The sequence below is a fragment of the Oryx dammah genome, unplaced genomic scaffold (assembly GCF_014754425.2).
Source record: "Oryx dammah isolate SB20612 unplaced genomic scaffold, SCBI_Odam_1.1 HiC_scaffold_27, whole genome shotgun sequence".
Classification (NCBI taxonomy): Eukaryota; Metazoa; Chordata; class Mammalia; order Artiodactyla; family Bovidae; genus Oryx; species Oryx dammah.
In genome coordinates, this window is record NW_024070211.1 from 131,269,111 (window position 1) to 131,295,847 (window position 26,737).

Consider the following 26,737-nt stretch of genomic DNA (forward strand, 5'->3'; position numbering starts at 1 on the left):
GGATCTTCCCAACTCAGGGATCGAACCCAGGTCTCCTGCATTGCAGGCAGATTCTTTACTGTCTGACCCCCCAGGGAAGCCCTTCAGGGTTCAAATGCATAGACCAGTAATAATAACAACAAATGTTGTTACCGACTGTCAGCATGCTATATGCCAGCTGCTTCTCTTCAGTTAATTTCCAGAGGAGCCATCTCTACAAAGTAGGATTATTAAATTTATTGCAGCTAAAGAAACTGAGAAGTTAAGCGGCTTGCCCCCAAATCACAGTGAATACATGTTACACAGCTGGGCTTTGAATCCACTCCGCTGAATTCAAAGACCTAGTTCTTTACCCGTTTTCTACCCTGCCCTCTGATGAAAGGCTGTTACATCCATTTTTGGTCAGAAGCCCTTCCTCGGGCCTCAGTTTCATGATGTCATCTCAGTGGAATTAACCAAGAATAGTTCAAAGGAATGACCCAGCAGTGACAGCACTTGGGCCACCAGCAACAGGAGCCCCACAACAGCCTGTAATTCTGACACCAGTGCCAATGTATATGGGTCTTTTCTACGAAAACTTCTCAGCACCAGCTGGGTGTCCTAAAATTCAACTCAGTTTGGATACTATCTGCCTGGAGATAGTGTCCAATATCACAGATGAAGGGCCCGGTCCTTCTAGATTACCTCCACTTTAATGCCAGTCCAGATTGGTCTTTATTTGCTGACTACCTGGCTTGAATCAGACATTCTCACACCTCCTCCTTGGGTTTGATTAATTTGCAGCTCAGAGAATTCAGAGTAACATTTTACTTACTAGCCTACTGGTTTATTATAAAGGATACAAGTCACTACAGCCAGATGAAAGAGGCAAGGTATGAAATGCACAGGGCAAGATATGAAAAAGATTAAGAAACTTGCCTGCCCTCTCCCGGTACCACTCTCCCCAAATCTCCAGGTGTTCACCAGCCTGGAAACTCTCTGACCCCTGTCCTTTTGGGTCTTTACAGAGGCCTCACTTCATTGATATGATCGAATAAATCACTGGCCATTGAGCCAGCTGAGCTCAGTTTCATGCCTTTCCCCCCTCCCCTTGACCACTAGCCACCAGCCCCTGTCCTTCAGTTCAGTCAGTTCAGTATCTCAGTCATGTCTGACTCTTTCCAACCCCATGAATCACAGCACGCCAGGCCTCCCTGTCCATCACCAACTCCTGGAGCTTACTCAGACTCATGTCCATCGAGTTGGTGATGCCATCCAACCATCTCAGCCTCTGCCGTCCCCTTCTCCTCCTGCCTTCAATCTTTCCCAGCATCAGGGTCTTTTCAAATGAGCCAGTTCTTCGCATCAGATGGCCAAAGTATTGGAGTTTCAGCTTCAGCATCAGTCCTTCCAATGAAAACCCAGGACTGATCTCCTTTAGGATGGACTGGTTGGATCTCCTTGCAGTCCAAGGGACTCTCAAGAGTCTTCTCCAACACCAAAAGCATCAATTCTATAGTGCTCAGCTTTCTTCACCGTTCAACTCTCACATCCATACATGACCACTGGAAAAACCAAAGCTTTGACCCCATCCTTAGGTGCTTTCTAAAAGTCACCTCATTAACATAAAAAGACATCTTTATCACAGGCGATTCCAAGGGTTTTAGGAGTTCTGTGCCAGCAATGGGGACAAAGACCAAATATCTATTTCTTATTATAAACTGAAATGTCACAAGCCCCCAAACATCAGGTGCTCAGATAGCAGAGAAACTGCACAGACATCTAAGCGGGTCTGCAGCCTGGGGTCACATGGTCAAATCTGGTCCAGAGGTTGCATGGAAGTTGCCCAAGCTCAAGCCCTGACTCCCTGGCCTCTAGAAACGTGGACTCTGCCTAGTGTAATGTCATCTGTTGCTGTGCAACAAATGAACCCCTAAATCTGATGGCGTCAGACAGCCCACGTTCATTATCTCAGACAGTTTTTGAGGATCAGGAGTGGCTTAGTTCGTTAGTTCGGGCTCCAGGTCTCTAACGAAGTTGCCGCCAAACTGTCATTTAAAGCTTGACCGGGGCCACAAGATCTGCCTCCGAATGGCTCCCTCAAACAGCTGCTGGTGGGAGACCTCTGCTCTGGCCACCCTGGCCTCTTCACCGGGCTGCCTGAGTGTTTTCACAATTTGCTTCCTCCATGACGAGTGACTTAAGAGAGAAAGCACGAAGGAGGCTTCATTGCCTGTGTGCCATCGTGGGTGAGGATGTCAGAAAGCAAGGGTCCCTGACGGTCACCTTGGAGGCTGGCCACCACTCAGGGAGGGGACATCGAGAGGTGGTTGAGCCGCTGGCACCTCTGGAAGGTGAGCACAGAGACAGATCTCCAGTGCTCCTTCTTGCGCGCTTATTAAGTGTGTGTGCCCCCAAGGAGGGGCAGGGGGCTTAGTGAGCCCTGCCCACTCTCACTCACCAGCTAACGTATTTTCAATTTGGTCCCTGTGTGGCAAACCAGTTTTAGCCCAGCCGGAAGCCACTGCCCACTTCCCAGGTGGCGTTAGTGGCAACGAACCTGCCTGCCAGTGCAGGAGATGCAAGAGGCAGGGGTTCGACCCCTGGGTCGAGAGGATCCCCTAGAGAGGAAATGACACCCCCTCCAGTATTCTTGCCTGGAAAATTCCATGAACAGACAGGCTTGGCAAGCTATATAGTCCATGGGACTGCAAAGAGCTGGACACAGCTGAGCAGCTGACCACACAGCACACACACACAGAAGCCCGTGCCCAGCCCCAGACCTGGCTCATCCCAGCCCAAGCCCAGTCCCACACTGAGCTCTGATTTGGGCAGGAACTTCTCAGGACACCATCAGGACAGGCTGTGACCCCTGCCTACGGAGACCATCAGATCCTGATGGCTGGGAGTGGGCCCGGGCCCCAAAGTCTAGTCTTCTGAGTCTCTAGCAAAACTCTGAGCTTGCAGTGGACAGTGTATTCCGGTTCATCCACCACATTGTCACAGAGAATGACTGTAGCCTGTGGCTGTCCTGGGTGCCTGGGTTCAGGCCCAGCCCACTCGGCTGGTGAGAGGTCTAGACTTTGGAATCAGAGCAGTCCTGAGCCCTCCCGGAGGACCAACGTCTGGCCGAGAGGCTTCTGTCCAGTTTCTTGCATTCTCTCGCCTGTTTCTTCGCCCAGCAGTGAGGATGGCGGTGCACACCTGTCAGTGTTGCATGGCTTGGTGGAGATGAGGGAGTGCACACTGCTTTATGAGTCAGGCTGGGAAAAGGCTCGGGAGCTAGAGATGAGCCCCACCCAGGCGGGTCTTGGGTTAGATTTGGAGGTGCTGCCCAGGCTTCACCTTCCCTCAGGAGCCATCTCCCTCCACAGAGGCTCAGCCGCAGGGACAGAGGGACCAAGGACATCTCCTCCATGAAGCTGAAGCGGTCCTCCTGGGTTACAGGCCAGGTAAGCCCAGAACCAGGGGACCCAGGCTTGCTCCCAGCTCTGCTGCCCACTGGCCGGCTGCAGCGTTCCAAGCTTTCACCCAGTTTCCTTCTTTGCAAATGGAAGCAATCTTGGTTGTCCTGACTGCTACCTTTGGGTTTCAAGGTGGCCAGCCAGCTGAATATTGGAGAAGAGGCATTTGAAGAGGACACCCCTCTCTCAGATCGACCCATGTCCAACCTGGAGAAGGTGCAGTTCATTGTGGGCTATGCCATCTTGCGTCCCGACCTCAGGTCAGTCCCCACTCCCATCACGCCCCCTGAGAACACAGCCCCTCACTAGCTCTCAGCCCTGGGCCCCATCCCTCACCTGCTCCCCACCCTGGAGCCTGCAGGCTGGCTCTCAGGACAGCAGATAGTATAACCACCAGGGGTTCTCTAATGCTCTGCATTAAAACCCCTGGGTAAAACCCAGTTTTAGGAAGACAAACTCATCATGGGTTGTTGATTCATCTTATAACCAGCTTTACTGCAAGACCCTGTAAATGGGCAAGTTCCTCATTTGTTCTATGTGTTTTGCTTTATATACAATTTGCTTTACAGAAATTGTGTTTTTATACAAATTTTAAGAACTATGTATACTGCTTACAAGGACAGACCACTGTATTTTAGGGGTTCACATATTTTAAGTTATTATTAATATTTTTAACCAAATTCAAGGATTTTGAGGCATTATTTTTTTCAAATGCTTCTTTCTCCTTCGCTCTCTCTCTCTTTTCCTTTGAACTCTAATTAAATCTGTAGAAGACTTTTATATTGCCTGTCACATCCCAAAGGGTCTGTTCATCTGTGCTTTCTTTTTTCCCCTTCTGTTCTTTAGGTTAGATATTTTCTATTAATCTGTCTTCATATTAACTGGTTTTTCTTTCGTCTTCCCCAGTCTGCTATTACACCCATCCAATATTTTTTAAAATTTCAAATGTTATATTTTTCAATTCTGGAGTTTGCACTTGACTCTCTTTTTTAAAAAATAGTTTCTGTTTTGCCAAGATTTCTTGTTTGTTCATTCACTATGAGCATAATGTCCTTTATATCTTTGATCATAGTCATGGTAATTTTAAAACCTTTCCTGATAAATCAATATTTGGTTCATCTTGGGGTCAGTTTCCATTGACTGCCTTTTCTCTTGAGAATAGTCATGTTTTCCTGTCTCCTCATATGTCTGATACTTGACTATTATTTTCTCAGTAGCCTAGTACTTTTGGGTTGTTATCTTAGACATTTGGGGATGATATGTTTGAAGACTCTAGAATCTGTTACATTCCTTCAAAGACTTTTCATTTTGGGAGGCAATTAGTTTGGGTGGATTCAAACTCTGTCTCCCTGTGGTAAGCAGCAGCTGGAATCCCTGTGCAGTTATTTTAGCCTTTGCTGCACTGCCTGGAGTCTGCCTCAGACATGTGTAGATCAGGGGTGAGCCAGAGATTTGGGAAGATTTTATATACAAAATATAGGGCTTCTCCCCTCCCCCAGAGCCAGCCCCCAGCCTGGCCTCCCAGCTCTCTGTGTCTTTCAGGGACGAAATTTACTGCCAGATCTGCAAGCAGCTCTCAGAGAACTACAAAACAAGCAGCCTGGCCCGGGGCTGGATCCTGCTCGGCCTGTGCCTGGGCTGCTTCCCGCCTTCCGAGAGGTTCCTGAAGGTGGGGAGGGGCAGGGGCAGAAGCTGAGGGCGGGGGCAGCATGGGTTGGCCCAGGGCCCTGCAGCAGATGGAGAAACCCCAGCCCATGGCCTGGTTCTCCTGCTCCTGCAGGCCAGGATGGGCAGCAGTGCCTGGCCTTCTTTGGGCCTCAGTTTCACATCTATAAAAGAGGATGCTCCTCCGGCCCCTAATCAGGATCTGCAGGGCCATCTCACCTGGGCTCCATCACCAAAAAAACAGTGAGGTGGTGGATGAAATGGGCATTGAAAAGACAAAAGTGTTTGAGGAATCGGAACCAATGAGAGGCTGGATGCAGCATCTCCCTCTAGGCCTAAGAACTAATAAGAGAAGTGTTTCCAAGTGTTGGAGGCCCCAGGCTTCGCTACTCTAATACACCTTTTGGTTCTGAATATAAAAGTAATATGTAGGGGGGACTTCCCTGGTGATCCAGTAGTTAGGAGTCTGCTCTTCCACTGCAGGGAGCACAGGCTCAATCTCTGGTTGGGGAACTAAGATCCCACATGCCCTGCAGCCAAGAGGGAGAAAAAAGTAACGTGTCTCTGGCCATAGCAGCCTGACGCGCCCGATTGCTTCTGATCTTGGAAGCTAAGCAGGGTCGGGCATGCTTTAGTCCTTGGATGGGAGACCGCCTGGGAATACCGGGTGCTGTAAGCTGGACTTCCCTGGTGGCTCAGACGGTTAAGCGTCTGTCTACAATGCAGGAGACCTGGGTTCGATCCCTGGGTCGGGAAGATCCCCTGGAGAAGGAAATGGCAATCCACTCCAGGACTATTGCCTGGAAAATCCCATGGACAGAGGAGCCTGGTAGGCTACAGTCCATGGGGTCGCAAAGAGTTGGACAGGACTGAGGGACTTCACTTCACTTCAGGAAATGTAAAAAGTCTAAATAGAAGATAAAAGTCATCCTCACACCCAGAGGCAACTTGCATTACAGTTTCTGACCTTTTGTGGTGTGAGAGAGTCATACTTGTGATCACACAGAAAACAATCTCACTATCTCTCATGCCTCCAGGGACAGCAGGAAGTCTGATCATCCTGGCCATCTGCCCTAGGGCAGCCTTGACACCAGTAAATCCTTCCAGGCTGCATCTTCTCAAAGAATCTCTCTGAGAGACAAAAAGCTTTTCAACACCTTGTTTCATCATCTCATCAAACATATTTTGAACATCGGCTCTCCTACAGCTTTCACTTATAAGCGTCTTCTCATGTCATAAACTGTCCCCGAATGGCAGCGCTAATGCCATTTGTTAGTGTTCCTGATGTATATTTCACTTTTTGATGGACATTTAGGATCTATCTTTCAATTGCCCATTACCATAAGCACCACTATGATTAAAAACTATATATCTACCTTTACCAAATTATTTTTACCTTTACCAAATTAGGTCAAAGAGTGAACACATTTTAAAATTATGTACTATTTAAAACAAATTGAAAATGGCTCCTCAGAAATGTTGTGCAACTGGTACTCCTCATAGTGTGACAGCCCCATGTTAATGCACCTTTGCCACCACTATTATCATTTTAGTTTTTTTTCCAGTTTTATTGAGATATTATTGACATATAACATTGTTCAAATGTAGGGTATACAGTGTTGTGATTTTATATAGGTGTATATTGTAAAATGATTGCCAAGTAATACATCCATCATCCATAATTACAATTAGTATCATAGTTCCTAGAATCTGGACAGTGAGTAGAAAGTGGCCTCCATTCTAAGTATCTTCATGCCTTTCCCTTCCTCATCCACCAGTATCTGCTGAACTTCATTGGTCAAGGACCAGTCGGCTATGGGCCCTTCTGTGCTGAGCGCCTGAGACGCACCTGTGCCAATGGGGTGCGCACAGAGCCCCCCTCCTGGCTGGAGCTGCAGGTAGGGGCTGGAGGGGATGGGAGGCAGCCAGTGTGGGGTGGTGGCAGCCCCTGTGACTCCTCCAGCACAGCTCATGGGGCTGCCAACAGGAAGTATGTGCTCTGGGCCCTTCCCTGCTCTTCTGGGCCAGTGGTCCCTGGGAGCCCCAGCTGGGGCTCAGCCTCCCCAGGCCCAGTCCAGGCTTCAAAAGTGCCACCTCCCCCACGTCTAAATTGATATTCCTGGTGGCTCAAATGGTAAAGAATCTGCTGCAACGCAGGAGACCCGGGTTCAGTCCCTGGGTCGGGAAGATCCCCTGGAGAAGGGAATGGCTACCCACTCCAGTATACTTGCCTGGAGAATTTTATGGACAGAGGAAGGAGCCTGGTGGGCTACAGTCCATGGGGTTGCAAAGAGTCAGACATGACTGAGTAACACTTTCTCTTTCACTTAGGGCCCTTCTAGCTGAAAGGGAAAATCAGTCTTAGTTCCTTAGCTGCATGGTGTGAGTGGCTGCTAACTGTCTAAAGCTTACCCCTCCCAAAGACACTTGCATTTTATATGGTCATGCAAGGTTGTCTACCTAGGTGGCATTCTTGTTTTGTGTTACCTGTGAGTTCTTGCAGGATCCTCAGGAACGGTACTTCAGACACAGGTAGGGTCTGGCCCCCACTATACCCATGGCTCCTGGAAGGTACTCATGCTCTATGCCCTGTGGTGCCCTATACCAGGACACAGAGAGCACCTCCCACCACACCCTGTCCTGTTCTGCTCTGCCACCAACATCCACAGGACTTCCCTCCTCCACCTCATCTACCTGCTCTGCCCAGAAGCCCTGGAGTTGAAAGTGAACTTGCTGCAGCTATGTGGCCTATGCTCAAGCCCTGCTGTACACAGAGAGTAACAGTGGCTTCCTCTGACCCAAAGCGTTCCAGAGTCCAAGACTCAGACACTCCTAGAGCTTTTTGATTTTCTGTGATCCTGAGTCACCCAATCTCGCCAAAGCTCAGGGAACTCATGTTAAAATGGGGCCTTCCAGTACAGGCTGCGCCCCACGGGCACAGTGCTTAAACAGCTCTTGCCTTGGTGGGTCCCTCAGTTCAGCAGCCATGTCTGCTGGTCAGGACTTTGGAAACGCCTTGCCGAGCTGGGCGGGGCTTCAGAAGGCCCCGCCCCCAGAACCCATGGGAATGCGCCCGCAGGGGCAGTGGGTTGGGAAGTTTGCCTGGTGGGCCAGCCTCCCATCGCAGAGTTCCAGGAGCTCCAGCGCAGGCAGCTGAGCCGAGGGGCCTCCTGGGCAGAGGACCTGAGTCTTCGTCCGTCCCCAGGCTGTCAAGTCCAAGAAGCACATCCCAATCTATATCAGCTTGGCGACTGGAGAGAGCCTGACGGTCATGGTGGACTCAGCCTCAACGTCTCGGGAAGTCTGCCTGCACATCGCCCACAAGCAGGGCCTCAGTGACCACCTGGGCTTTTCTCTGCAGGTCGCCGTGTACGACAAGGTACTGGCCAGGGGTCCCATCCACCGCCGGCCTCCTTCACACACGCAGGGCAGCACCAGCCCTTGTATCATGCCAGTCTAGGCACCACTTACCTTCCCAGCTGCCAAACACAGATGCTAACACAAACTCCTGCTCACAGACGTGCCGCCTAACCAGGCAGCCTGCCCCCTGGCCCAACACTCACACACTCAGCCTAATATCTCACACACACCTGGAAGGTCCCCTGCTGTGCCTACATCCTGCGCCAAGCCCCCCACCCTGGGCAGCTCCGAATCCCATGCATCCATGTGGAGGTCACACCAGCACTGCCCCATCCTGAACCCCACATCATCGTCCCACCCAGATGCCCTGATTCCCACTCTCAGAACCAGGTATACACACGCCAATGAATCAAGGCATTCTAACCCAGTCACATGGGCATGAGCCTCCTGTGAGAGGGGCCGGCCCGGGGAGAGTCTAGGGGTGTTTAGGGGTGAATGACAGGCCACGCCCAATGGGGAGGAGTCTGAAGGGTTCCTGTCCTCTTGATGTCCACACCTCCACATGGGTATGGCAAAGGCAGGTATCCCTGGGGGGCTGACACGCAGTGGTCGCTCACCCTTGCTGCCCTGATTCTGGTCTCAGTTCTGGTCCCTGGGCAGCGGGCGTGACCACGTGATGGATGCCTTGGCCCAGTGTGAGCAACTGGCCCGGGAGAGGGGGGAGAGTGAGCGCCAGGCACCCTGGCGCATCTACTTCCGGAAGGAGTTCTTCACCCCGTGGCACGACTCCCAGGAGGACCCGGTCAGCACCCATCTCATTTACCGCCAAATCCTCCATGGAGTCTGGCTTGGCGAGTACCCTTTTGAGAAGGTGAGGGGACCACAGCACTCAGGGCCCCAAAGACCCACCTCTCAGACAGCCTGGGGAAGGGCCCTGTTCCAGGGCAGGGACGTTGGGGCAGAGCAAGGGCAGCTGGGCTGGGCACCAGGCATGTCCCTGGGGAGGCCGGGTGGGTCATGGAGGGCAGGAGGCTGAGGGAGAGGAGTGGGCCCGGGATGCATCTGCGAGTACAGGTCCCTGCGGCCCTCTGGGAGCAGCTGTCCCTGCCCAGTAGACTCCATCTCCTCCTTTAGCCACAGGTTCACTCAAGCTTCTGGGGTTTGAGGCACCTGCCGCTGGCAGCAAAGCCCACCCCTCCCCTATCAGCCCCAGGCCCACCTAGCCTCACCACAGCAGGTACTCATGGGGCAGCAGGGCCTGGGGGTCAGGAACACCACCGTGGAGTCCCAGCACTTGAATTCAGGTCCCACGTGTGCCTCTTCCTGGAGGTGTGGCCTTGGAACGTTAGGTCACCTCTCTGAGCCTCTGGCTCTCTCCTGGAAGGTGCGGTCACCAGAGCTTTCTGTGTGGTTGTGAGACTCAGGGTAGGGGATCTCACACACCTGACCTCCTTGGGCAATGCTGTGCCTGTTCAGTGGGTGCAGACCTCCCCGGGCCTGAATCCAGAGGATGAGCTGGGGACTAGAGGCAAATGTGGCAGTCCTGGGGGCCTGCCTGGAGCAGGGCAGTGGGCAGGGAGAGGTGGGGGCAAAGGGGGCATGAGGTCAGAAGGCAGGCAAATAGATGGCTGGGCAAGGTTTGTCTCCTTGGAAAGAACAGGGCAGCTTGTGCCTGTGGGGTGCCTGGAGCAGGGAACCTTCTTTGTGCCGGGCGTGCTAGTGACTTACACAGGCTCCCGCCCACATGAATCCTAGCAGAAGCTCTGCAGGAACGGCCAGGGAGGTCACCTTTGCCCAGTGAGGACTGGGGGAGACAGGGTCAAGGCCTTGTCCACAAGTGAAGGACAGAGAAACCTGATGTCCTGCAGTCCGCGGGGTCACAAAGAGTCGGACACGACTCAGTGACTGAGCAACAGCACTCACCTCACTCAGCAGTGCTAGGGCTCCACCCAGGCCCCAGAGCTCAGTCCCGCACACTCACTGGCTCACGAGGGCTGAACGAGGAGCATGCAGGACACCCGCCTTGTCTTCAGGCTGGGCTAATGGGAGACTCCGGCCTGCCGACAGGAGTGCAGCCCGTGTTGGGCCCAGTCAGGGCACACAGGGGCTCCGCCGTGTTGGGGGAGGGACAGGTGCTGCCTAGCAGAGGTCCTCTGCTGTGGCGGGTGAGAGCTCAGCATGGACAAGGCTTCCTGGGGCGAGTGGGCTCTCACATGCACACCCCACCCCGGCTCCTGTGTGTGTCCCTGGGCTGTGCAGGAGGAAGAGCTGGTGGAGCTGCTGGCCCAGCACTGCTACGTGCAGCTGGGTGCCTCGGCCGGGAGCCAGGCCATCTGGGAGCTGTTGCCCAGCTGTGTCCCTTCCAAGCTGTACAGGACCAAGACCCCAGAGAAGTGGGCCAGCCTGGTCACCACCACCTATGCCAAGGTCAGCCTCCCCAGAGCCTGTGTACTCCGGCTATGTGCTCTTTTTGGAGGTGGTGGGCCCCTTGGTATTTAGAGGGGCTGGAGATCCCATTATGAGTCCCTACTCACTGCGGTGATGGAGACTAACCTCCCGGTCAGCATAGCCCTATGTCTCCAGGTTTAAACAATCTCATTCAGGTTCACCGCCCTCACAAGATGGTATCTTGGCTGGTCTGGGCAGCTCAGTCTTCCACTGGTCTCTACTACAGGGTCAATCTGGGCCCTGGCTTTTGGGTACAAGAAGGCATCCCCAGCCGCTGACCATGAGCACACCCTCACCCTGGCCTCAGTTCTGCCCTGGGCCTTATTGGTGTCCCCTTGCTGGGCCCTGAATGCCCGGTGCTGGCCTGGACGGCAGGGAGGGCTGCCCCTCCTCTACCCCTGCTTGGTCAGCCCGTAGCAAGTGAAGTGGTTCCTGGAGGCTCACAGCCTCTTCCCCAAGAAGAAGCCATCTGACTTGGTCCCCCTGCCTCTCTTCCCCTCCCGCAGGGTTGCCCCAAACCACCCCTCTGTCAGAGCCTCCTTCCTCATAGGGTGCTTTGCTCTGCAGTGTGTTCTGAGGGTGCAAAGGCATCTCTGAGGGCTGGTGGGCTCTGTGCTGCAGCTGCTGCTGTGGAAGAGCTGTGCATGGGGTGAGGCGGGTGGAAGGGGGAGGATAAAACTCTTTGGTTAATGCTTGTGTGTGTGTTAGTCACGCAGTTTTGTCTGACTTTAACACCCTATGGACTGTAGCCCTCCAGACTCCTCTGTCCGTGGAATTCTCCAGACAATAATACTGAAATGGGTAGCCATTTTCTTCTCCAAGGGATCTTCCCGACCCAGGGATCAAAGCCGGGTCTCCCGCTTTGCAGGCAGATTCTCTACCATCTGAGCCACCAGGGAAGCCTTCCCCGGCTTCAATTACCCTGTGGCACTGGGAGCCAAGAAACAGCAGGACAGGCAGTGGGCAGTTCAAAGGCAGTGCAGTGCTGGTTTGTCAGGGGTTGACAGCCTAGCTGCAGGAGATGAGTCCCAGGTGCATGGCTCAGATAGCAGGGGTTGCCCGAGTTCAGAGCGGGGCAGGGAGGGTGACCAATGCAGTCTGCATTCCGGCCACAGGAAAGGAGGTGCTCAGAGTGGATTTGCAGACAAGGGTCCTGTGCGCGTCTGCAGTGGGGGGATGCAGCTTGCTTTGTCCTGCTTTTCAGGAATCACAGTACACAGCCCTGAGGAAAGGCTCCAAGGAGTCCTGCAGGAGAGAAGCCTAATTGTTTTGCCTAATATTCCTCACACAGGCTTGGCCACAGAAGCTTTGTTCCCCAAGGCGGTTGCTATCATTTCTTGGGGACAATCCTTTAACAGGAATTTGGGGAAGCAAACCTTGTGGATTATTTTTGTTGTTTCCCAGCCCAAGTGGATGTGTTTACAGGGGAGAGGCCATGGACTTTTTAGGGCTAGTACGAGGCAGAGGAGACAAGAGATACATATGAACCCGAATGAACAAGAGTAAGAAGTGGCATCATCATTTTGGGGAAGGGGAGATAGGGTGAGAGTAAAGAATTAGGAAATTTACACCACTGTTTTTTTAAACACTAAAATGTGGACATTACCAAATAAACCAGAAAATAAGACAAACACAAAGAAAAAGGGGAAATCACCAATAGTATCACATCAAAGAGCTCATTCTTCTTAACACTGCAGTACCTATACCTAGACTGCTTTACTCACATGTACACAATTGACATGTGCATATGATTGGAATGCAAGAAACACACTTTAAAAAAAATAATTTATTTTAATTGGAGGCTAATTACTTTACAATATTGTGGTGGTTTTTGCCATACATTGACATGAATCAGCCATGGGTGTACCTGTGTCCCCCATCCTGAACCCCCCTCTCACCTCCCTCCCCATCCCATCCCTCTGGGTCATCCCAGTGCACCGGCTTTGAGTGCCCTGTTTCATGCATTGAACCTGGACTGGTGACCTGTTTCACGTATGATAATATACATGATTCAATGCTATTCTCTCAAATCATCCCACCCTCGCCCCCTCCCACAGAGTCCAAAAGTCTGTTCTTTATGTCTGTGTCACTTTTGCTGTCTCACGTGTAGGGTCATCATTACCATCTTTCTAAATTCCATATATATGCATTAAAATACTGTATTGCTGTTTTTCTTTCTGACTTACTTCACTCTGTATAATAGGCTCCAGTTTCATCCACCTAATTAGAACTTATTCAAGTGCATTCTTTTTAATAGCTAAGTAATATTCCATTGCGTATATGTACCACAGCTTTCTTATCCATTCGTCTGCTGATGGACATCTAGGTTGCTTCCATGTCCTGGCTATTATAAACAGTGCTGCAATGAACATTGGGGTACGCATGTCTCTTTCAATTCTGGTTTCCTTGGTGTGTATGCCCAGCTGTGGGATTGCTGGGTCATATGGCAGTTCTATTTCCAGTTTTTTAAGGAATCTCCACACTGTTCTCCACAGTGGCTGTACTAGTTTGCATTCCCACCAACAGTGTAAGAGGGTTCCTTTTTCTGCGCACCCTCTCCAGCATTTATTGTTTATAGACTTTTTGAAAGCAGCCATTCTGACTGGCGTGAGATGATACGTCATTGTGGTTTTGATTTGCATTTCTCTGATAATGAGTGATGTTGAGCATCTTTTCATGTGTTTCTTAGCCATCTGTATGTCTTCTTTAGAGAAATGTCTGTTTAGTTCTTTGGCCCATTTTTTGATTGGGTTGTTTATTTTTCTGATGTTGAGCTTCATGAGCTGCTTGTATATTTTTGAGATTAATTCTTGGTCAGTTGCTTCATTTGCTATTATTTTCTCCCATTCTGAATCCTGTCTTTTCACCTTGCTTATAGTTTCTTTCATTTTGCAAAAGCTTTTGAGTTTAATTAGGTCCCATTTGTTTATTTTTGCTTTTATCTCCATTACTCTGGGAGGTGGATCATAGAGGATTTTACTGTGATTTATGTTAGAGAGTGTTCTGCCTATGTTTTTCTCTAGGAGTTTTATAGTTCTTGGTCTTAAATTTAGATCTTTAATCCATTTTGAGTTTATTTTTGTGTATGGTGTTAGAAAGTGTCCTAGTTTCATTCTTTTACAGGTGGTTGACCAGTTTTCCCAGCATCACTTGTTAAAGAGATTGTCTTCTCCATTGTATATTCTTGCCTCTTTTGTCAAAGATAAGGTGTCCATAGGTGCATGGATTTATCTCTGGGCTTTCTATTTTGTTCTACTGATCTATATTTCTGTCTTTGTGCCAGTACCATACTGTCTTGATGACAGTAGCTTTGTAGTAGAGCCTGAAGTCAGGCAGGTTGATTCCTCCAATTCCATTCTTCTTTCTCAAGATTGCTTTGGCTATTTGAGTTTTTTTGTGTTTCCATACAAATTATGAAATTATTTGTTCTAGTTTTGTGAAAAATACTGTTGCTAGCTTGATAGGGATTGCATTGAATCTGTAGATTCCTTTGGTAGTATACTCATTTTCACTATATTGATTCTTCCAATCCATGAATATGGTATATTTCTCCATCTATTTGTGACCTCTTTGATTTCTTTCATCAGTGTTTTATAGTTTTCTATATATATATATGTCTTTTGTTTCTTTAGGTAAATTTCTTCCTAAGTATTTTATTATTTTCATTGCAGTAGTGAATGAGATTGTTTCCTTAATTTCTCTTTCTGTTTTCTCATTGTTAGGAAACACATTTTAAAAAATAAAAATGGGATCATCATTAGACAGCTTTCAACCTGCTTCTTCACTTCACGTAATAGTTTGGGCCCTTATTTCTGTGTCACTAAATACCAATCTGTTTTTAAGGGCTGAAGAGTGCCGTATTCATGAGCTACAATTCATTCACTGGTGAATTTCAAGGTCATGTCCCATTTTCACTGTTAAAATGATGAAGTGAATCTCTTTGTAGATGAAACTTTACGCTTGATGGTTATTTCGTCAAGATCAATTTCTTGAAAAGGGATTTCAGAGTGTACAAATGTTGGGCTTCCCAGGTGGTGCCCGTGGTAAAGAACCCACCTGCCAATGCAGGAGACATAAGAGACGTGGGTTCAGTCCCTAGGTCAGGAAGATCCCCTGGAGGAGGGCGTGGCAGCCCACTCCAGTATTCTTGCCTGGAGAATTCCATGGACAGAGGAGCCTGGCAGGCTACAGTCCATAGGGTCACAAAGAGTCAGACATGACTAAAGTGAATGAGCACACATGAATGTTCTAAAATCCTTGATATGTGTTTCAAAGTGCCAAATCTCAGGATGTGTCCGTTTACATCCCCTGATTCAGTATATGAATGTTACCCAACCACCTTTTAAGGAAGGAACAAGAGAAACAACATTTTATCCAACAAACCATAACAGGAAGGCTCAACTGGATGTTACAGCCGGCGATATTACAGTTGGATGTTACAGATCTGTGAAGATGGGAAGAGGAAAGGGTGAAGGTCAGATAGAGCCAAGGGTGAGGGAGGGAGGAAGGTGAGACAGGACTGGGGAGGGGCATTGAGATGAAGGTCCTGAGCGAGGCCTCCCAAATATGTAGAAGAGAGGCAGAGTGGAGCACCACCAACACACAGACACAGACCCCAGCGTGGGCCTCGAGCATGGGGCAGCATGCAGCCACAGGAGGCCGGCACTGGTGAGAGCCAGTCTGAGCCCGCAGACAGGGGCCGCAGATGGGGGCCCACAGACGCCTGCACGTGCCCCTCACTGTCTTCCAGGCTCAGGCAGCAAGCAGCAGCCTGGCCCTCCGGCCCTCGGGAGCTCTGATTCTAAAGTGGGGATCAGAACCACCAGTGATGGGCCCTCCCCAGCCCACAAGAGTCCTTCACCTGACTCTCACTGACACTGGCCTGGCTTTAGGCAGCAACTTCACAGAATGATCCAGCAAATGAGTTCCCTGGGCACCGGGTAAGGAGTTAGCTGGGGGATAAGTGATGGAGGTGACTCATCATCACAACCTCCATGCAGGCTCCCTATACCCAGGAGCGGGCCAGGCCACTGACCGTGCAGGAGCAGGTGGTGGACACTGCCTGCCTGAAGTGGCCACTGCTCTTCTCCCGGCTCTTTGAAGTCACCACACTCTCAGGTAATGGTGTCTGATGTGTAAGAGGGTGCCAGTGGGCCCCCACCCTGGACCAGCCCTGGCTTCACACCCCTCTCTCCTTCTGCCAGGCCCCCGACTGCCCAAGACTCAGCTGATCTTGGCTGTTAACTGGAAGGGGCTGTACTTCCTGGACCAGAAGGAGAAGGTGCTCCTAGAACTTTCTTTCCTCGAGGTCATGAGTCTTATCACCAACAGGTGGGTGCTCCGAGGGAAGCCCCAAACCTGCCTCTCCCCAAAACCTCAGTCCTTGGGGCTCCAGGATAGACCAGGAGAGGGGTGGGGCACACTGTTCCTGGGGGCCCGACTGGCTCACACTGCATCGTACATGTGGCATGATGGCCATTGGCTCAGGCCCCGCCCTCCACTCTCCTGGGGCCAGCAATGTGTCCGCACACCACTGATTGCCCTCTGGGGCTTCCTCTAGAGCCCAGCTGCCCTGGGAAGAGGCAAATAAGGTTGCAGCCTTCAGGGCATCCCTTCACTTTTAGGTTCCTTCTCTTCTCACTGGTGGGTACTGCTCACGTGGAGGTGCCAGCAGTCTGGGAGAGGGAGTGAGGGACAGGCCTGTGTGTGCAGGGCATGGAGCAGAGTGAGGACCACCTTGCATGCCAGGCGTACCCCAGACACTCTGCCCCCAGCTCTCATCTACTGAGAAGGCCTCCACGCCCTTCTGGAAGGCCTGCCTGTGCCCTGCCAGAGCCCCTTGGTTAAAACACACCCTAGTGTGGCATGACCATTATGGTCATTCCCAGTGTGTGCAGGGCACATGCTGGTACCACTCACTGAGGCGGACTGTGCTAGGTGCTCTCTTCTATTCCAGTAAGTCTCCCCATCACCCCACACTCTGCAGACGAATAAACAGAGGCGTGCAGAGGGTAGGTGCTTAGTCACTCAGTCGTGTTCGACTCTGTGACCCCATGGACTGTAGCCCACCAGGCTCCTGTGTCCATGGGATTTCCTGGGCAAGAATACTGGAGTGGGTGGCCATGCTCTCCTCCAGGGGATCTTCCCACCCCAGGAATCAAACCAGGGTCTCCTGCATTGCTGGTGGAATTCTTTACCAGCTGAGCTACCAGGGAAGCCCACAGAAGCTGGGTAGCTCACCCAAACTCACCCAGGCTGGTGCGCCATCTCAGCACCAATTTTCTTTGCAGTGGCCCCATGGTAGCCCTGCATGCTGGCCACTGCCTTGCCTGCCCAGAGCTGACTCCACAGACAGGCTTGGCACCACCACTGCCTTTGAAGCCCATAGAACAGTACCCTAAGCTCTGGCTCATCTGCCCATGCACACAGAGTGTCCGGGGCTAGGGCAGATCCATGCTCAGCCCCAGGCCCTGTATGGCTCCAGACACACTGGAGTTTCCTCATCTGTAAGAGGGCTTCATGGTGTGATGGTTGGCACTCTGGACTCTGTAACTTGGGCAGGTCACCCCTCAGGCTGTTGAGGGGCGGACCCAGGGGGAGGGTGGGGCAGGCCTTTGGTCACATTGCCCCCTTTCCCCCTCAGGGAGGCCCGGGGTGGGCAGAGGCTGATGCTGTCCACGCTGCATGAAGAGGAGTATGAGTTCCGGTCCCCCAGCAGCGTGGCCATTGCTGAGCTGGTGGCCACGTTTCTGGAGGGCTTGAAGGAGAGGTCCGTGTTCGCCATGGCCCTGCAGGACAGGAAGGCCACAGGTGCTCAGCCTGGCGGGGAGGGGCCCCGGTGAGGGGCCGCTCATGTGGCTGGTGGGAGGGCGGCTTGCTTGTGCCAGGCCCTGGTGGTCACAAAGCAGGTGGAGGGCAGGGACTTGAGCAGAGAGAGGGGGAGAGGCCACAAAGCACTCAGGGTCAGCCATGGGCAAGGCCCTCCCTCCTGCAAGATAATGGAATTCAGGAGGGCTCTCAACCCCTCCAAGGTGAAGGGCACCGAGGGATGTCCTTCTTCAAGAAGCAGGGGTAGAGCCAGCTAGGTCACCAGCCCATACAGTGCACACCATCCCCTGTTATCCAGTGTTGCAGGCAAGGATTGGTGGCTCAGAGGAGGAACGCAGCTCATCCAGGGCCGCATAGCTTGTGGGTGGGGATGGGGGCGGGGTGAGCTTCCCTCAGCGCAGCTGGAAATCAGGCTTCAGAAAGTAGGGGAGCTGGGGAGGGCTGTGCACAGGGTCTTAATTGCCCTGGAAACATCAGCAGAAGCTTTGTTCCCATGGCCCATCCCATCCTCACAGCAGCTCCAGGAGGGAGGGGTGATATTCTCCACTTTACAGCTGAGGAAACAGGCTCAGATAGGTCACTTAGCTCCTGGGCAGGGTCAGTGACAGCCTTCTGGTCCTCTGTCCCCTTGGTCTATCTGCCTCATGGCTCCCTGGCCACTTCCTGGTCAGGCCTCAGAGCAGGTCTCCCCAGCTTCTGCCTGCCCGGCTGTTCCTGTCCAGACCCCCCGAGTGCCTGAGCTTGGGGAATCCCAGCCCCAGTCACTCTCGGAGTGGCCTTGGGCCCCCTGTTCTGTGTCCCTGTTTCCTCACCTGTCGGAGGGGATGGCCCACAGGATGCCAGCAGGGCCTCTGGCCTCCGCTGAACCCTGGGGAAACTGTCTTCTCTGTCTCTTGCGTGTGTCTGTGTGACTGTAGAGGATTCCACCCTCCTGCCCTTCAAGAAGGGGGACTTGCTGATCCTGACAAAGAAGCAGGGCCTGTTAGCCTCTGAGAACTGGACCCTAGCCCAGAATGACCGGACCGAGAAAACGGGACTGGTGCCTACCTCCTGCCTCTACGCCATCCCGACAGTCACCAAGCCCTCAGCACAGCTGCTGGTAACTCACATGCTCGCTTGCCCTCAGCCAGGCACCTGGGCACCTGGGGAAGAGGCTGAAATGCCAGGCCTGGAGCCCTAGCTCAGGTGCCTGGGCCCCACCCCCAAGAAAGCCTAGGTGTCATGTCAGCCCTGCCAGCCCCGCCGCCCCTCTGGGAGAGGCAGGAAGTGCTTGTGCAGTGAGTGGCTGGGGCGTCACCTGGCACTCAGCAGGTGTTCAATCAGTGCACATCCCTCCCACCAGGGAGTGTCCTGGGGTTAAACCCATCTTGCCTCAATGTTGTTTAAAAACCCTGAGCCAAGGGGGCTCAAGTCTCCCTACTCCTGACAACCACTCCACCCTAACCCGCAAGACCAGCGCCTCCCCTGCAGGGAGACAGGACAGACAGGCCTCCCAAATGCATGTATGAGGGCCGACTGTACCACAATACAGTATCAAACACCGTAGCATCTCCACCCTCAAGGAGACTTGGATGGATGATGACTTGATGGCACGTGTGCAAAGTGCCACCAAGAAGGAGCACTTGTTACAGGAGCAAATTCTAGGAGGGGGCTCAGCCTGTCCAGGAGAACTTCCCTGAGGGTCAGACACTTCAGTGATAAGGCCCGAAGGAGGTGGGGGGCCAGGCCAGCAGGGCCAGGGTGAGGGATACCCCTGAAGAGAAGTGCCCCAGGAGAGGGGAGCCTGGTGGGCCTGAGTGCCCCCTGAAGAAAAAGGAAGCAGGTTCAGAAACATCGAGTCACTGGTCCTGGGTTCTAGAGCAGGAGACACAGCAGGGGTAGGTCCAGGCCTGTCCAGCCCTGTGGCCCGGCCCCTCCCAAGTCTCTGAGGACACCTGGCTAGGAGGAGCCTGTGAGTGGGGCCTTCTGGACACCCATACCTGTGCCCCACCCCACCCCCAGAGCTTGCTGGCCATGTCACCGGAGAAGCGGAAGCTGGCGGCCCAGGAGGGGAGGCCCACAGAGGCTCCCCCCGAGGAGCAGCCTGAGGAGAACCTGCACACCCTGGAGGAATTCTCCTATGAATTTTTTAGGTGCACACTCTACTCCATCCCAGGCCTCCCCCCAACCAGCCCTTCTGTGCTCCCTGGGGACTCAGGTCCATGAAAGCAGATGCAGTGCCCATCTGGGCTCCCTGGGCAGGGAGGGGGCCCTCTGACCCTGACATGGCCCACCCGTTTCTCAGCGGAGTACTGTGGGCGCGAGGGCATCCCTGTGGGGGCCCACCCTGGAACCCTGGGCTCTCTGCACTGTGTGTGCATGGCCCATGGTGGGTAGGTACAAGGAACAGCACACACCCTGACCCTGCCCCCATCCACACAGGATCCCAGAGAAGGAGACCGTCAGCAGAGCCGTGCTGCCCCTGGCCCGAACCCGGGGGCAGCTGTGGGCCCACTCGGCCGAGCCCCTGCGGCAGCCGCTGCTCCGGCGTGTCCACGCCAACGCTGAGCTGCGGGATGCTGCCTGTCAGATCTTCATCGATATCCTTTCCCAGCCAGCCTGCCCCAACCCCATACCAAGCCTGTGGGCACAGGCCCCACGGCCGGCCCACCCAAGGGCCAGGCCTCTCAGGGCAGAGGGCTGCTCCGGAGGGAGTGAGATGCCCCGGGGTTGGGCAGGGATCAGCTCCGGGCCAGACTCAGGATCGGTGGTGATGGGCGCTGCTCCTTGACGGCCGCACCCATCCTCAGGTACATGGGTGATTACCCATCTCGGCAGGCCTGGACCTCCCTGGAGCTCACCGACCAGATCTTCTCAGCAGCCCTCCAGGAGGCCGTCCTGCAGGACGAGGTTTATTGCCAGATCCTGAAGCAGCTGACGCACAACACCAAGAGGTCTGTGGGCAGCGGGGAGGGATGGAAGGCACAGCGGGCACAGGGTTGCTGTGCCCGGGGCCCCCTTGGTCCTTCCCCCAGCCCCCACCTCATAAAGGCAGCCTTCGTTGTAACACTGTGGCAGGCAGCGGGGGCGGGGTTTGAGACTTCTTGCCCTGGGCTGTACCTCTCCGACCCTGTCTCCTTTGTCCCCTGGCCTCTCTAAACCTCAGTGCTCTCCTCCACAAAATGGGCACGATAGCACTCCCTCCCCTTCTTGTGAGCAGGAACGCTTTGGTGGCATTGGCAGCAGGGAAGTGACCTCCTTGCCCAGGGCCTCAGGCAGGCCTCTGCTCGCATGATAATCCTACAAAGAGCCCCATCTCCCTGCAGTGCTGGCGGGCCGGGCCTCCAGGAGGGGCCCCTCCTGGGCTGACCTGTGCTACCGCCCACAGGTACAGCGAGGAGAGGGGCTGGCAGCTGCTATGGCTCTGCACCGGCCTCTTCCCACCCGGCAAGGCGCTGCTGCCGCACGCCCAGAAGTTCATAGACACGCGGAGAAGGAAGGTGCTGGCGCCTGACTGCAGCCGCCGCATCCAGAGGGTCCTGAGGTGAGCCTGCCAACTCCTAGGTGCCCCTGGAACGTTGGTCTGGGAGTGCCGGGCAAGGGGGGGCAGCCTCCAGTCTCCCAGGATCGTGTTCCAGTGGGAACACCCGCCAGAGGAGCCAGACAGCTTCCTCTCTGAAGTGGTGTCAGTCTGGGGAGATAGGACCTGGTCCCAGCCACCAGGGAGGAAGACACAAAGAGAGGCCCAGGAGGGCTGCAGGGAGGCTGGAGGGGTTGGTGGAGTTTCTGGCCATGAGTGGCCACCTGGGTCACGAAGAGGCCCATACCCGATGCCCGGCTATGTGAAGATGAGAACACGACCCGCCCTGCCCGCTGGTGGCCTGCCCAGCCTGGTCCTCTCCCCACGTGTGTCCTCAAACCTCGGGGCTCCTGGGAGATGAGGCCAGGCTGGCCTCTGCAGCGTCCTATGGGGCATGTGCCCAGCGCCTGCGCAGGGCAGCTCCCTGCCCTGACCTGGGCACCACCGTGCACGTCTCCGGGCTTAGCTTCTGTTGTGTGCATGGCACATAGCTGAGCTTAGAGGCTGGTGCCAGGGCCGGGCCTCGGTGGGGGTGATGGGTGGCCCGTGCAGCACGCACTTGGCTCCAGGACAGGGCCCCGGAAGCAGCCGCCGCACCAGGTGGAGGTGGAGGCCGCTGAGCAGAACGTCTCCCGCGTCTGCCACAAGGTCTACTTGCCCAACGACACGAGCGAGGTGAGCCTCCCTCCCCGCCCCCCCCCACCACCAGGGCTCACAGCCGGAGCAAGGCACTTCCCCATTGGGGTCACTCCAGGAGGGCTGGGAGACGCCTATGGACACAGCTGTGTGAGTTAGAATGGACTGTCTCCCCTTGTGCGCTCCTCGCCCCTCTCCTGTGAAAATACGGCTCCGCTCTCGCTGGCCCCCACCAGCATGAACTGAGTGCTGGGCGCCCTCAGGAGCTCCGCGTCATGCAGGGCACTACTGACCCCCGGGAGGTTGTAGTATGGTGGGGAGTTGGGATGCCCCAAAGGCATCGGGGGCCTTCCAGGCCAGGCACAGGAGTGAGGAGGCCAGGAGGCTGGGCAACGAGGCTGAGTTCCAGGGCCTGGAGACCCCTTGGGGCTTCCACCCAGTCCTGGAGCCAGTGAGCGGGGAGCCCATGAGGGCCTATGGATGGAGGCCAGTTGGCTGTTGGGGACAGCGGAAGAGACAGGTGCGAGGTGGGAGTGCCTGCGTGCATGCTAAGTCGCTCAGTCGTGTCTGACCCTGTGCGACCCCATGGACTGTGGCCCACCAGGCTCCTCTGTCCAAAGGATTCTCCAGGCAAGAGTGCTGGAGTGGGTCGCCATCCCTTCCTCCGGGGGAGACCCTGGGCTAAATGGCAGCAGTGGAGGGAGAAGTGGGGGTGATGACCTCACGGCCCTCCCCAAGTGGACTGTGGCCTGGAGATGGCGGAGCCCATGATGGCAAGTTCCCAGTCTGGCTGCAGGCTCTCAGAGCAAGTAGAAACAGCCAGGCCTCTTGGGTACCCCGAGACAGTGAGCCCTGTGACAAAACAGTGCACACATCTGGCCAGGTTTCTAGAGGGGTAGTCTCACCCTTCTCAGGACAGGGCACGCCCAGCCTTAGCCAGCAGGGCTCAGAGGGTTATCCAGAGCTGAGCCAGGCTGCCTCTCTGCCCAGATGCTAGAGGTGGGTGCCAACACCCGGGTGCGGGACGCCTGTGACAGCATCGCTGCCCGGCTGCAGCTTGCCTCCTGGGAGGGCTGCAGCCTCTTCATCAAGATCGCAGACAAGGTGTGTGGCCCATAGGCCAAGGGGCGGGAGGGAAGGCGGTTAAGGCGGGTGGCGGTCTCCCACCGGCACTGGGCCAGCCCCACCGAGGTTCACAGGCACACAGGCAAGAGGGGTCACGGAGCCCCAGGGTGACACCTGGCCTCCTGGACACCTACCTGCCTGCCTGTACCCTCGTCTCCACCTGCCCCAGGTCATCAGCCAGAAGGAGGGAGACTACTTCTTTGACTCCTTGCGGCACGTGTCCGACTGGGTAAAGAAGAACAAGCCCCAGAAGGAAGGTGAGCGGAAGGCTCTGGGAGCCAGGCTGGGGCCACAAAAGAGGGTGTTGCTGGGATGTGAGGTGAAGCAGAGCTTGTCTGCCTCCTGGGCCAGGGTCAGACAGCTCCCCTGGACCCTCCCGCATGGCCCATGATCATTCATTCTCCTCAGGTGCCCTGGCTCATGGGTATGGCCAGGCCTGGGCCCAGGCAGTGAGGCCCTGCCCTGAGAGCTCTGCCAGCTCGGGCAGGGGCGGGCATGGGGCAGGCCTGGAACACATGGCCGGACTTTGGGGTGATGAAGGGTGCACGGGGGCAGAAGGGAGTCTGACCCCGCAGGGAGATCCGGGAGCGCCCCGTCGTCCTGAAGGCTGAGGAGGGGCCGGGGGCCAGGGAGAAAGGGGCGTGGAGGCTTCCCAAAGGGGAGCTCATGGTAGCAGACACAGCAGCGCCGTGGGAGGGCCAAGTGGTGGGGTGCAGGAGTGGGGGTAAGGCCTCAGAGCCTGCCTGGCCAGGGGCAGGCTCTGTGCTCACTGCTGCCCCTGCCCAGGGGCCCCTGTGACAGTCCCCTATCAGGTGTATTTCATGCGGAAACTGTGGCTCAACGTGGCCCCTGGGAAGGATGTGAAGGCAGACACCATCCTTCATTACCACCAGGTACTGGGCCACCTCCTGGGGGTGTTGGGGCCACTCTCGCTCAGTCACACCTGCCCTCAGAGTGGGGCATGGCCTCTTTGCCCAGGGCCACCCACCCCCCGCCCAGGGCCTCGGGGTCGGTCAGGGTTCTGGAGCCAGGAGCAGATGGAGATCAGTGCCCTGGGGCAGTGGCACCTGCAGACAGTGGCTGTACCCTCACCTGCAACATGCCTACCAGCGAGGGGAGGGCCCAGGGGGTCCCGAGCCTGCCAAGTGCTAGGCCTTGCCCTGAAGGGGTAGACAGGCCCGGCTCTGCAGTGAGGCGTTGGGGAGCCCTACCCACGCTCAGCCGTCTTCCCTCCGCTGGAAACCTAACCCTGAGGACCTTATCTCTCTGCAGACTCCATTTCCTACATTCTACTGGGCTACCACCTGAGCGCAAAGCTGGGGGTGGCAGGAGCCTAAAGTCCAGCTTTCCCTTCACCCAGGAGCTGCCCAAGTACCTGCGTGGGTTCCACAAGTGTTCCAGGGAGGATGCCATCCACCTGGCCGGCCTAATCTACAAGGCCAGGTTTGGTGATGACCGGCCCCAGCCAGCCAGCATCCCCAAGATCCTGCGGGAACTCGTGCCTGAGAACCTCACGCGCCTAATGTCCCCGGAGGAATGGAAGAAGGTCCTTGTTGGGGGATGGGAAGGGGGTCCTTAGCTGCTGCCACCATAGGGGTCCTGCCCACGTGTGGCTGTGGGAGGGTGGACTGGATCTGCCACCCGCGGCCTCAGGCAGTGGCTGTTGTTCTGGCCGGGGCTGCAGGGCCTCAGGTGGTGGCCCAGCCAGGCTGTGGTCTCCACTGAGACCTCACTGGCCCTGGCTTCCCCTAGAACATCCTCCTGGCCTGCAACAATCACAAGGACAAGACAGTGGAGGAGGCCAAGGTGGCCTTCCTGAAGTGGATCTGCCGGTGGCCCACCTTCGGGTCTGCCTTCTTCGAGGTGAAGGTAGGTGGCACCCCAGACCCGCTGTCCTGGCCAGGCAGACCCCACACAGCTCTGGCCCCGGTAGCCTGAGCTTCTCCTGCAGACAAGCCACAGGCAGGGCCAGGGCCAGGGCCAGGGCCAGGTCTGGGAGGGCATGCATGCGTGCGTGCATCTCAGGGAGGGGCTGTGATCCCTGTGACACCCTCTCTCCGCAGCAAACCTCGGAGCCCTCCCACCCGGACATCATCCTCATCGCCATCAACCGGCACGGGGTCCTGCTCATCCACCCCAAGACCAAGGTAGCAGAGGGCCCTGGCAGGGCCGGAGGGGCCCCCATGCAGGGGGGCTGGGCGCCCGTCCTCCTACACGTCGGCCCTGGGCTCTGCAGGATCCCAGGCAGCAGTTCAGCCCCGGGGCCCCTCAGGCCTCCTGGGCTTTGGCTGGCTCTGACCCACCCGCCTGCTGTGGCCGCAGGACCTGCTCACCACCTACCCCTTCACCAAGATCGCCAGCTGGAGCAGCGGCAGCACCTACTTCCACATGGTGCTGGGGGGCCTGGGCCGGGGCAGCCGCCTGCTGTGTGAGACCTCTCTGGTGAGCTCCAGGCCCGTGGGGCCTTCCGGGGCCCCCATGTCCCTTTTCCCAGCCCAGACGCAAAGCGCCCAGAGGCTCTGCACACTAGGTTTCCCACAGCCTGACCCCTGATGCCACCAGGTGAGTTGCTCATGGGAGGGCCCGGCTCCCACGCCTGGCAGGGACAGGTCAGGCTGGGCTGGTGGAGGACTCAATGGAGGTGCAGTGCGGTAAGGGCTGGGCGTGTCACTCGGGGGCATCAGGCTGGCAGGGGGCTCTGTGCTCCCAGGAGGGGTGAGTTCTCAGGGCCCAGACACAGTCCTGCTTCTCTCTTCACGTCTGCCTGGGTGGCAGAAGCTGGGCCCCCTAAGCCCTGGTCCACGCCCTGCCTAACTGTACCCCACCTTTCCCTAACGCAGGGCTACAAGATGGATGACCTGCTGACCTCATACGTGCAGCAGCTGATAAGCACCGTGAACCGGCAGCGGGCCCCCCACGGCTCAGTCTCAAGCTACCTGTAGGACCAGGGTCCTCTGGCCCACTCAGCCGCCCTCCGCAGTCAGGGTCCTTGTGGGGCTTACCCAGGGCCCTCCTCTGGGCCCGAGGCCTGCCCTCTCCCCAGAACACACCCTCCCACCCTTTGGCACCCCAGTGGGTCCCTCCCCTGGGTGCTGACTATGAGGGGCAAAGGCAGAAGCCCAGGGCAGCACCGGGAGTGGTAGGCCTCCCAGCTGACGGGTGGATGACGGAGAGGAGCCCCTGCTGCTGCTGCTGCTGCTAAGTCGCTTCAGTCGTGTCCAACTCTGTGCGACCCCATAGACGGCAGCCCACCAGGCTCCCCCATCCCTGGGATTCTCCAGGCAAGAACACTGGAGTGGGTTGCCATTTCCTTCTCCAATGCATGGACCCTCTAGAAATGTTCAATAAACGTTCATGGAGCACTGGGGAGTGTGTGTCGGTGAGAGAAGAGGGTTGTGGGTTAGATGGGCAGGAGATCCAGGAGGTGCTGGCCAGGAAAAGCTCCTTCCGTAAAAAGCAAAAAGCTTTTTGATCCCCACATGGACAGGGAGGACAGCTTCATCCTCAGAGAATGACTTCCATGTCTCAGCTTTCTTTCCACCTCCTTCCCTTCCTGCTTCTCAGACTGGGCAGGGACCCCTTATGGGCCCCTTGGCACGCCTGTCCTCCTTCCCCAGCAGGACTCGGCACGGGAGGCTGCCAGGGGGGTCTGATGGAGGAGCTGTGGGCTCCTCTACCCACACACAGAGCAGAC

General features: G+C 55.4%; 1 protein-coding gene across 1 annotated transcript in view; it reads left to right on the forward strand.

The window, feature by feature from the left end:
* MYO7B (myosin VIIB) overlaps positions 1-26,282 on the forward strand; it is a 97,736-nt gene extending 71,454 nt beyond the window's left edge. The window contains exons 25-48 of the mRNA XM_040227868.1: positions 3,333-3,410; positions 3,555-3,682; positions 4,965-5,091; positions 6,866-6,985; positions 8,293-8,466; positions 9,091-9,318; positions 10,707-10,874; positions 15,896-16,013; positions 16,100-16,226; positions 17,539-17,705; positions 18,641-18,822; positions 19,725-19,855; positions 20,145-20,302; positions 20,503-20,656; positions 21,091-21,246; positions 21,852-21,957; positions 22,909-23,022; positions 23,213-23,300; positions 23,830-23,936; positions 24,404-24,589; positions 24,796-24,912; positions 25,107-25,190; positions 25,366-25,485; positions 25,884-26,282. Of these exons, the coding sequence (XP_040083802.1) occupies positions 3,333-3,410; positions 3,555-3,682; positions 4,965-5,091; positions 6,866-6,985; positions 8,293-8,466; positions 9,091-9,318; positions 10,707-10,874; positions 15,896-16,013; positions 16,100-16,226; positions 17,539-17,705; positions 18,641-18,822; positions 19,725-19,855; positions 20,145-20,302; positions 20,503-20,656; positions 21,091-21,246; positions 21,852-21,957; positions 22,909-23,022; positions 23,213-23,300; positions 23,830-23,936; positions 24,404-24,589; positions 24,796-24,912; positions 25,107-25,190; positions 25,366-25,485; positions 25,884-25,985 (3,240 nt within the window). The 3' untranslated portion in view covers positions 25,986-26,282. The remainder of the gene's footprint in view (positions 1-3,332; positions 3,411-3,554; positions 3,683-4,964; positions 5,092-6,865; positions 6,986-8,292; positions 8,467-9,090; positions 9,319-10,706; positions 10,875-15,895; positions 16,014-16,099; positions 16,227-17,538; positions 17,706-18,640; positions 18,823-19,724; positions 19,856-20,144; positions 20,303-20,502; positions 20,657-21,090; positions 21,247-21,851; positions 21,958-22,908; positions 23,023-23,212; positions 23,301-23,829; positions 23,937-24,403; positions 24,590-24,795; positions 24,913-25,106; positions 25,191-25,365; positions 25,486-25,883) is intronic.
* Positions 26,283-26,737: the final 455 nt, after the last annotated feature.